Source organism: Protobothrops mucrosquamatus, unplaced genomic scaffold, assembly GCF_001527695.2.
Source record: "Protobothrops mucrosquamatus isolate PMUCROS unplaced genomic scaffold, P.Mucros_1.0 scaffold346, whole genome shotgun sequence".
NCBI lineage: Eukaryota > Metazoa > Chordata > Lepidosauria > Squamata > Viperidae > Protobothrops > Protobothrops mucrosquamatus.
The window spans coordinates 150,836-161,205 of NW_015386683.1; the positions used below are offsets into that span (position 1 = coordinate 150,836).

The 10,370-nt window shown below is 39.3% G+C and overlaps 1 protein-coding gene across 1 annotated transcript; it reads left to right on the plus strand.

Moving 5' to 3' along the window:
- Window positions 1-38: 38 nt before the first annotated feature.
- Window positions 39-8,629, plus strand: ETV7 (ETS variant 7). The gene is made up of 8 exons (XM_015815524.1): window positions 39-146; window positions 2,608-2,707; window positions 3,435-3,599; window positions 4,166-4,288; window positions 5,489-5,722; window positions 6,008-6,150; window positions 7,147-7,247; window positions 8,474-8,629. Exons 1-8 carry the CDS (start codon window positions 141-143, stop codon window positions 8,526-8,528), a joined length of 927 nt encoding a protein of 308 aa, XP_015671010.1. The 5' UTR covers window positions 39-140; the 3' UTR covers window positions 8,529-8,629.
- The last annotated feature ends 1,741 nt before the right edge of the window (window positions 8,630-10,370 follow it).

Below are 10,370 nucleotides of genomic sequence, written 5' to 3' on the forward strand. Positions count from 1 at the left end.
GCGGCGCCTTTCGTTTTCGTTTTCCGGAAGGACAACCAGCACCGCCTGGGCTGAAGGGAGGCTGGTGGGGAATTGGCTAGGATTCTGCGCGCATCCGGACGATCCCGGCTCTGCGGTTCCCCCTCTCGCCTCCCCTTGTAATGCAGGTAAGAACTTGGGGAGAGCAACAGGCGCTCCGACCCCTCGATCTTCCCGGACTTTCCCTGCCTTGGCCCAGCGCCGTAGATTTCCCCCATGTGTTCTCGCCTAATGCTCAGCCATCCCAAGGTCCGACCTGGACAGTTGCCGCTGCGTTTTCGCCAGGCGGCTTCCCCGATTCTTATATTGCCCTCCTTCCTACGGGCTGGAAACACGGGATGCATAAAACTGAGGCGTCTCGGCAAGGGTGCTTCCCCCGCTTCAGAAAGCATTGGGGTTCTCTGGACTAGGCTGAATCCCCACTGAAATCATTTCTCTGGGTGGTTCAAAATAAAAGCGCTTCAACATGGACAAAGTCTGGAGTTTCCCCAGACTTTTCACAAGAAAAAGGAGACATTAAGCAGCTAACTGTTTTCTCTGAGAAACAGTGTTTTGTTGGGCAAAAATAATTCAGATGTGAGTTCGTGAAGCTGTTTCAAATGGGAAAATAGTGGATCCCTTATTCTAAGGCTTGATTCATGCAAGCAAAGCTTAAACGCTTTTTTAAAATCTGGGGTTGTATCCTTCCCTCTATTTTAAACTCTGGGATAGAAAATGGAAGGGAACTATTTTAAATGTACACCAGCTTTCCTCAACCTGGGGTGCTGCAGTGATTCCCAATCAACATTGCTTTAGGGTATGTTTATTTATTCATTTAGTCAATCAATCAATCAATTTCCATAGCTGCCCATCTCAAATAAGTCTTCCAAGTCTTTTCTAAAGGCCAATAGGGTCTGGATCATCCTCAGCTCTGAAAGAAGAATGATCCAGAGGGCAAGAACTATGGCAGAAGGCATGCTTCTTAGTTCCTGCAAGCCAGCATTCCTTAACTGATGGGACTCATAGCATGCCATTGTTGGGGATTATGGGTACTGCACTTTAACACAAATGATAGTGCCTGATTGGGAAAGATGTGTGGAGGTCAATGCCTACAATTCCCCAGCCAGCAAGTTGAGTTGAACTCCACACATCTTAAAGTTGCCATGTCTGAAAAATGCTGGTGTAGACTATGTGGGTTATGCATTCCTGTATGAGAAGCTGTACATGCCTTATCAAAATATATTTCTCTACAGAGAAGGAGGATAACTGAACACCATCTGTGGGAACATTTGTTTAAACCAGGCATTATTGTTGTGTACATTGAGATGGTATGCTACTCTTTCTTTTAAAACAAAGATCTTTGGAAATCATTTACTTATTTTAAAACAAAGATCTTTGGAAATCATTTACTTATTTATATGCATGAATTAATATACTGCTTGGCAGGACAGAGCAATTTACAGTCAAATTATACTGTAAGCATGTACATGTATAAATATAGATATATAAAATATCAAACGAATAAAAATGACACCCCTATACTCTATACCATTATAATTAATTTTTTTAAACAAGCTACCAGAACAAAACTGAAATGAAAACATGTAGGCATCTTTCACTTTCATGTTCTTTATTGCCTGGTGCTTAAGAATGAATCTGAAACTTTTTAAAAGTAAATCTGCATAAGACATTTATGCAATGGTAAAGCAATTGCAGCTGCAAAATCAACAATGGTTCTTGTGAAGAGTAATTTGTTTATTATGGCATCTACATTCATGAATTAGAGTTTACTTCATCAAATATTTGGTGAACTCTACTCTTAGGTAGAGTACCTAAACTTAGGTATTTCTTGATTTGTGAGTTTTAATAATCTGCAGCTGCTTTCTTTCCAGATTTCAGGAGTGTCTGCAGAGTGAGGCCAAAGAAATTAATATTCATAATTAATATAGAGTAGATGATTTCAAACAAAGCTTTTTATAATGTCTTATCTGTTTCTCAGTCTTCTGCTGCTCCTTTCTGTATTTTCCCTTTTAGACTTCCTTCTATCTGAGGGAAGATAGACTCTTTTTCAGACTTCTTGGATTCAAAACACATTTACCAATCTGCTCTGTTTTCCAAAAGTGTACAATAGTCTTTTCCACCAGCCAGTTTGTTCAGCAAATCTCTCTCTCTCTTTCCCTTGTCTTGCTTGCCATTGTTGTCACCCCAATTGCATGTCTCTCTTTGGTAAACAGAGTTTCACCAGTCCACAGTCTTCAAAAATGGTTCTAGGACTGTCCAGCAACTTTTGCTTGATTACTTAACGCTTCTACCCTTTTATATGTCTACAACTTTTATCCCATCCTTTCTCTGTGTAATTGATCCATTTTATCTGCCTAGCGATTCTGGGGTATAGTTTAGCTTTGAAAGCAATTGTCATCCCACAAAGATTTTTGACCTGGATCTCTCTCCTGCCTATACAGCAGAATTTCTGCTGAAAAGGTTTTCCTTCATAGATTCTCATTTATCCGACTTCTAGGCAGTGCAAAGTACCAGAAGAGGCACTGCGGAAATACAGCTGATTTCCTGTAGGGAATCTATACAGCTTCAATATCTTTCTTCTCCCTTAAGGTTGAAGTGGCAGCTGGCTCTTTCACCCCTGTGGCCACTTCGAAGACATCAGTAAAGTCGCTCTATGATGGACAAATCTGCACATTGCCAGGCCGACTCAGTGAGTAGAAGAGGTATTATTTAAGGCAGCTTTTCAAAGGTGGTTCCTTAAAGCCTTGGATATGTGCTCTACAGGCTTCTCTAAGCAGGGCCACCAAGTTGGAATTTTAATATGACACTAAACAGAAGGATTACATTTTTTTTCTTATTATCTGTATTAAATAAGTTTATTTATTTGGATTTTGATTACATTTAAATGAAATCTAATTTAAATTTTGGCATGGTTCTCCTACTTTTTGCAGTGTAGTTCCACTACCATTTGTGGTTAAGCAATCTTGGCTTAGAAAGTGTTATCTGTCCCTAATGTAAAGATAACACTATACAAATTAGTTGTGTTTCGACTACAATTCCAGTATTCCCCAGCTATAGTTATAGTCCAGCATATCGTAAATTGGAGTCTATCAGATCAGATAAATAATTGCCTGCAGTTGGTGGGATTCTAGGCTGATACATCTTGAAGACATCTAGTTGAGGAAACAAGGAGTAGATGATCAGTTAGTCGGACTTGGTGTAAAGTTGCTTCCTATCACAGAGAATTTTAAAAAAAAAATCTTTTGAAAATGTACCGATCTATCTTTACAACTTATGGAGAGGGAATGAGTTCTAATAATAATTGCTGAGATGTCTTTTACTTGCTTTTTGAGACATTTTATGCTTTTTCCAAAAGAAGGGCAAAAAAACTGACTGGGTAGGTATGTTAATTTATCTGCAACCTGGTTTGATTTCAGGAATACAACCCTTTCTATGGAGCAAAGATGATGTGATTCACTGGCTAAGATGGGCTGAAAAAGAATATTCACTCAGGAAATCCGACGATAGTAACTTTGAAATGAATGGAAAAGCCCTTTGTATTCTAACCAAGGAAGATTTCAAATTTCGGGCTCCTAATTCAGGTTAGAGGTGTTGCCCTCCTTGGTCAAGGCTTTGTGTGTTTGCATTCTTATCTCAAAATTATCCCATATAGCAAATATAAATGAGGAATAACTCAAAGACTATGAGATGTATGAAGTCTCTAATGTCCTTTGAAATAGATTTGCCTTCCAAATTGTCTTTTCTTGACAAGGACTTATTGGTTGAACCAAAGCCCTATGGATCAAGCAGCTTTACAATGTGATAGATGTCTGATGGAAAGAACCAGGCTACTCTAGTGGCTGTTTGATCATCTTTATATGAATACATTTTTCAAAAATGTGCTTCCTTGGGGCAGGAGGTAACAAATTAATTCAAACTGAATGCGTTGAATGCATTGCAAGTTTTAACAGAAAATTTCAGATTCCCACAAATGTGTGCAATGAAACTATATTTCTGGTTTGCAAAAGTTCCCCAAGTTGAAATAGTCCTTTTGAAATAAACAGCAAATGGAGGGGTGGAGGTGCTCCAAAATTGCTTTGTTTTTGTCACCAGTTGGTATTGATACAAATGAAGTGGGATTGGTATTTATATTTTTTTTCCCTCACAGGAGATGTATTATATGAATTACTCCAATACATAAAGACCCAGAGAAGAGCCCTTGTGTGTAGCCCTCTCTTTAACACTCCCTTTTGGGATACAGACCATAACCTGACCCAGAGCACGGCAGAAGGTGAGTGTTATGAAACAGTGGTTATATGCATTATGCCAGTTAATCTTTGGCTCACATTTTGGGCCAGTATCTGTACAGGAGGATACACAGGCAAAATCCATACTGATTTCTCCAGATGGTTCCATATACAATCTTGAGCACCTCATTTCCTAAATTAGGAATTATCTCTTCCTGAGATCTTGCATTGTTAATGCTCATCAGCTTATTGGTTACCATGCTGACAGAACAGGTTCAATTGATTAGGTGCCATCAAGTTTAGTTTGTGTTGACCCTTAGTGACCATATATGTTGTCCCCAAACTGGCCCTTAGTGTACCCATTGCTACTGAAATTGAGTCTGTCCAATTTGCTTCTGGTCATCTCTTCATTTATTTTCTTCTACCCTTTCCAACATTAGAAATTTCATAAGGGAACTGATACTTTGCATAATGTATTCAAAATATGATTATCTGAGCCTGGTTGTGCCTCAGGTGGGAACTCTGGATTGCTTTATTTGTTGAGCCATTTGTTTGTATTCTTTATCTGTGGTATTCTCAGGAGTTTTCTCCAACACCACTAGAGCAGTTTATGGGAGGTCAATTGAAACTATAGTTCTGTAGGCAAAACATTCCTTCACACAACTTTCTAATTTAAAGATATGACTCAAAAGGAAAACAAAAACAGGTGGAGAGTTGAGATGAAAATAAACTAAGTGGTCTTTATAGCAGAGCCACAGTCTTTTCTACTGATACATCAGTTCAGATGGCATTGGCTTAAGCAAACCAGTATTCTGACTCAGTCAGTTGAATCTGTCCATCTCTGCTGCCTGTCAGCCTACCTACTCATTTAGGTAAATGAATAATGAATTTGTATGGATCTCTATCATAAACATTTATAAAATGTCCAAGAATTGGTCTAGGCATGCATAGCCTGAGACAAATCTGGTAAGAGTTTTCTTTATGTAAAAAGAAATATATATATATATATATATATAACTAAACAGACTTCAAAGCTGACTATGTTCATAGCAAAACAACCACAGCTAATGTATCTAATTGCGGTACCTTCTGTTACATCAATTTCCAGTTGATTAGAGGTAGATCTGCCTTTCCCAACCTGGTATTTTTCAGATCGCTATAATATACTTAGTGAGCTCCAGAGTGAAGAGGGCTGGCTTAGAAAATGTCAAAAGCTCTGTTTTGAATCTGGTCTCTTCTCACAGGTATCAAGTGCAACTTAGATGATTTCCCAGCTAAGATCCCTGCATTGCCTTCAGAATATCCAACGATCTTCACTCGTCATGCAGGCTATTTTGACTCATCTCAGTCTGCCACCAAGACACTCTGTACTCCTGGGGTGACACCTCTCGCTTATAGCAACCCAGAGATCAGCCATGGTGGAAACATTTGCTCTTTCCCTGTAAAATCTGCTGCTTCAGTCAGTGGTAAAATAGCAGGTAAGGGTAAGGTTATCAAGATCTGTTACTCTTTTGCTATGTGGTTGTCAGGAATGCTTACCTGTTTTTGCACATCAAGAGCATTTGCTCCACTCCCCCCCCCCACTGGTTAACAGCACAGAATTGGAAGCATGTGACTCCAACTTTTTTCATTGCTCAGCTATGGTCACTTGCAAATACATCCTACAGCTGTCTTTAACAGTAATGCAGTGGTGTAGGAGCTAATCCATGTTATTCTGTTATTCTGACTTGAACAACATCTCTCTCAATGTAACTAATTCTTAGACTGTAGGTTACTTTTGGATTACATCTACCAGCTCCTCTCTGACAGCCAGTATGAATCATTTATCAAGTGGGAAGACAAAGAAACCAAGATCTTTCGGGTTGTAGATCCCAATGGCCTTGCTGGACTCTGGGGTAATCAAAAGGTACTAAATAAGGCGATCCTTCTAAACTCCATAAGTAGAGATACATTTCTGTCCAGATGTGCTTATTAGGAGTAGCACTCTCAGCCTACCTGGAGGGCACCAATTTGTACATCTCCTATAATCCCCCAATGTTCTTTTGAGATAATTTAACAAAGTTATATTCTCAAAGTGTGGGTAAATGTGCCTCCTCATTTGCCATAACCTTGGTCAGTCTTGCTAAAAGTAGAACTGGGAATATTCTGAATCTGACTTCATAATGAACTATGGCCAGTTGGAATACTCCAACAGCAGTCGGTCCAGCCTTTCCCAGCCTGGCTCTGTAACAAAGTATAATCTCCATTTTGAGATGTTGAGCTTCTAAGACATTTAGAAGGACAGATTAAAGGAGAGCACACAAGATGATTTGATACAGTCTGGGACAAAGGGAGTATTTGCATGTATTTATTATATGTCTGCCTTGACTTTCCTGTAAAAATTCAAGGTAGCATGCACTGGCATTTCTCTAATCAGAACAATTTGGCATGATACGTTGGGCTGAAATATTACAACTGAATCAGCTAGAGCAGTGTTTCTCAACCTTGACAATTTTAAGGCATGTGGACTTCAACTCCCAGAATTCTACAGCCAGCATTGCTGGCTGTGGAATTCTGGGAGTTGAAGTCCACATGCCTTAAAATTGTCAAGGTTGAGAAACACTGAGCTAGAGAGTGAATGGGGACTTAAATCTGGGTTTCCTAGGTCTTAGTTTGCTATCTTATAATTGTACCGAAGTGGTTCCCTTTTAATTCTTTTAATTCCAAATAAATTCATAAAGCCAGTACTTTAATAGTATGTAAAACAAGATATTTATGTTTGGTTACATAATTCTCATCCTACCTCCACTGAAAGAGGCTATGCATGCATGCAGTTTCTTACAACTCTTTTCTATTTCAAATTAGTAGTTAGGCAAGAGAAAGCAAACTGATGGTACAATTACAATTTTTAAACAATTTTCAGAACCGAAGGAATATGACATATGAGAAGATGTCAAGAGCTTTGAGGCATTATTATAAACTCAACATCATCAAAAAGGAAACTGGACAGAAATTGTTATTCAGGTGAGGTCAAGATGCATCCCTGAGCCTTCCCCCGCACATTTCCCCTCTCACCATCCTTGTTTAGGAGATGCTCTCTGCAACTTTATTTAGGAGGAACAGAGTGAAAATTCTTCTCTCAAATTGTTTGTTCCATCAAATGGCTGAGATGTGTGAAAGGCTAAGTTTCCTGTTTGAATGACCCTACTGATAACCAGAAACAAGAAGATGATACAAATCTTTTATTATATAGATTAAGCTTATGAAACTTATTCAGAATTAAAAACAGTGGGAAAAGGGTTAAAAAGAAAGGGTCATTCCTGGATGCTTTAACTCAACAGGAATCTTTCAGGAACAGCCACACATCCAAAACAGAGCACAACAGCCCATAAAATAAACGTTAGAAAGGATTCTAAACTGTATCTAGTTCCACATTTTAAAAGATCGCTATTTTCTTTTGATTCTCCAATCCTTCCCTGGGTTGAGGTGCTTTTCCTTTCTCGATAAGCAGCCAGTCTGAAGAGATGCCTCTTCTTTGTAAAGCAAAAGAACAAAGAAGAAAATGGAATTCCCCCATCTTATTTCTAAAGCTGTTCTGGTGGAGAGAACATTCCTGCCCCTGCTTGGTTGCTCAGAGTTCGTATTTTCCAGACCTTGCTGATTTTTGCCCATGAGGTTGAGTCAGAGGATTAACAATATCTGTTATCTTGATAGGAAAGGTGTGATATGTTTTTATGTTGATATTTTTCCTGGTTGCCATGAGCTGCCTAGGATCACCAGGAGAGATGGGTGGCTATATAAATTTCATAATTAAATCTTGATTGGTTTAAATGCAATGACTTTTACGTACTCCTTGGGATGTTTTTTCCTCCTTCATTACAACTTTATTCTTTGAATCTTGGAAATTCTGGAGCATAATCCCTTGTCAACAAAATGAATTACAATTGCATTTTAATGCTTGACTAATGTGTTTTGAAGTTCTATATGAATAAGATTAGAAGCACATTTTTCATTTTAAAGCATCTTTTCATATATAACAAAGCAGGGATATTATCATATCCAGTGCAACACTGTTTGACTTGAGGAATTAACTATTTTAAAAGATACAGATCGATTCCTTGTCATCCCTGGATCATTTGCTTTTGTGTGTATCTCTATGTGTATTGCTGAAAGGAGTGGGGAGAGATAGAATGGGTATTGGATCATCCTGGGGGGAAAAAAGTTGATTTTTTTTATATGCTTAATTCCAGATTCCTAAAAGTCCCTGGAGAAATAAAACAGTACACAGCCAGTAAATTGGAGTAGCTGAACAATGAAGAGCAGAAAGAAGAGGACTCAAAAATTTTTACCAGAAATCTCACTGTAGACATTTGCCATGTCATAGTGGCATCAAGAGCTTGTATTAATCAGTAGGAAAATATTTGCCGTCTCTATGAAGACAGAAAACAAAAAGGGGCTTGGGGAATTGTGCATCCTGTAAATGAAATTGCAAAGAAGTAATCCATTGGACTTCTGCTGTCAAACATCATAGAAGCATTTGTACAAAACAAAAAGTTTAAAAATGGAATCTGCAAATCAGTTCTAGTTCCTCTTGTCAGTCATGTTGCTGTAGAATTTCTTAGCTATTCTCAAAGATACCCTCCCACCCCTATGAAAATATTTCATGGGAAATTAAGCAGTTTTTCATCTGGGAAAAACAAAAAGTCTCATATATTTCCAATGATTGTTGTTACAGAATACTTTCAGAGTAACAGAGTTGGAAGGGACCTTGCGGGTCTTCTACTCCAACCGCCTGCTCAAGCAGGAGAGCTATACCATTCTGGACAAATGGCTGTCTACTCTTTTCTTAAAAACCTCCACTCATGGAGCACCCACAATTTCTGGAGCAAGCTGTTCCAGTGATTTATTGTTCTCACTGACAGGGAAATTCTCCTTAATGCTAGATTGGATCGCTCTTTGTTAAACCTTTATCTGTTACTTCTTGTCTTGCATTCAGGTGCTTTGCAGAATAGGTTGACCCCCTCTTCTGTGACAGCTCCTCGAATATTGGAAGACTGCTATCATGTCCTAATCCTACTCTTCATTAGATTAGATTCCAAATTCTCGCAACCATTCATCTTGTTTTTAACCTTCAGTCCCCTAATTATTTTTGTTGCTCTTTGCACTCTAGAGTCTGGCATCTTTTTTGCACAGTGGTGACCAAAACTAGATGCAACTATTCCTAGTATGGTCTTACAGTATAAAGTGGTACTAGCACCTCATATTGTAAAGGAGTAAACTTGATTTGGAAAGTGTTAGCATCTCATTTCTCAGGCAGTCCTCTCAAGGTCACTGAAACAAGGTAAATGAATTCATCGCTTATAACAAGTTATCATTTGGTACTGTTTTCCACAGGTAAAAGTTTGCCCAGTTTTCTTACAGATAATGTAGGCTGTTTTATAATCTCACTGAATTGCTGAGTGCTTTTATAGATAAAAATCAAAGTAATTAATTATATTTAATAGTTTTTATCTTGCACTATGTAGTTTCTACTTTGTTTTATTAGAGATAAATGGAATCTGCAATAAAATATTTTTATTTATATGCTATGCTGCTGGGTTGTTGCCGCAGTCATCATTCCTTGACAATTTCCCAGCCAGTCTTGCAATCCCTCACTCCCTTCCCCACCAGCAGCCACTTACCTGCCTCTGGGAAGAGAAGGGGGAAGGAAGAAATCCTGTGCCCCTCTCCACTTGCCTTCCCTAACCCATGCAGCACCCGTTGCACACCCCATACATCTTCCATGACTCCGTGTGCCTTCTCAATCCATGCTGTCCCCCAAATGTCTTCCCTCACTCTGCAGCACCTTTTACATACCCCTACACACCCACCCCAACCCACTCCCTCTTGCACCTTCCCTGACCCATGCAGCACCTCTTGGGCACCTCCATGACCCTTCCTGATCCATACTATCCTCCACATGCCTTCCCTCACCCCGTAGCACCCCATGTACCCACCCCAACTCACTCCCGACCATGTGGCACCTCTTGGGTACCTGCGTGTATTTCACCTGTGCTATCCCCATGCAACATAATCTCTTGCTCACTCCCAAGCACGCTTCTCAAGCACTTCTCCCACAGGCCATCCCCAACTGGCACAGTATCCCTC

What these genes read in the sequence shown, in the direction of transcription:
- ETV7 (XM_015815524.1), top strand. An exon ending in ATTTCGGGCTCCTAATTCAG is followed by an intron (nt 3,600 to 4,165) that starts GTTAGAGGTGTT and finishes TTTCCCTCACAG; the next exon opens with GAGATGTATTATATGAATTA. An exon ending in AGTCAGTGGTAAAATAGCAG is followed by an intron (nt 5,723 to 6,007) that starts GTAAGGGTAAGG and finishes ACTAATTCTTAG; the next exon opens with ACTGTAGGTTACTTTTGGAT.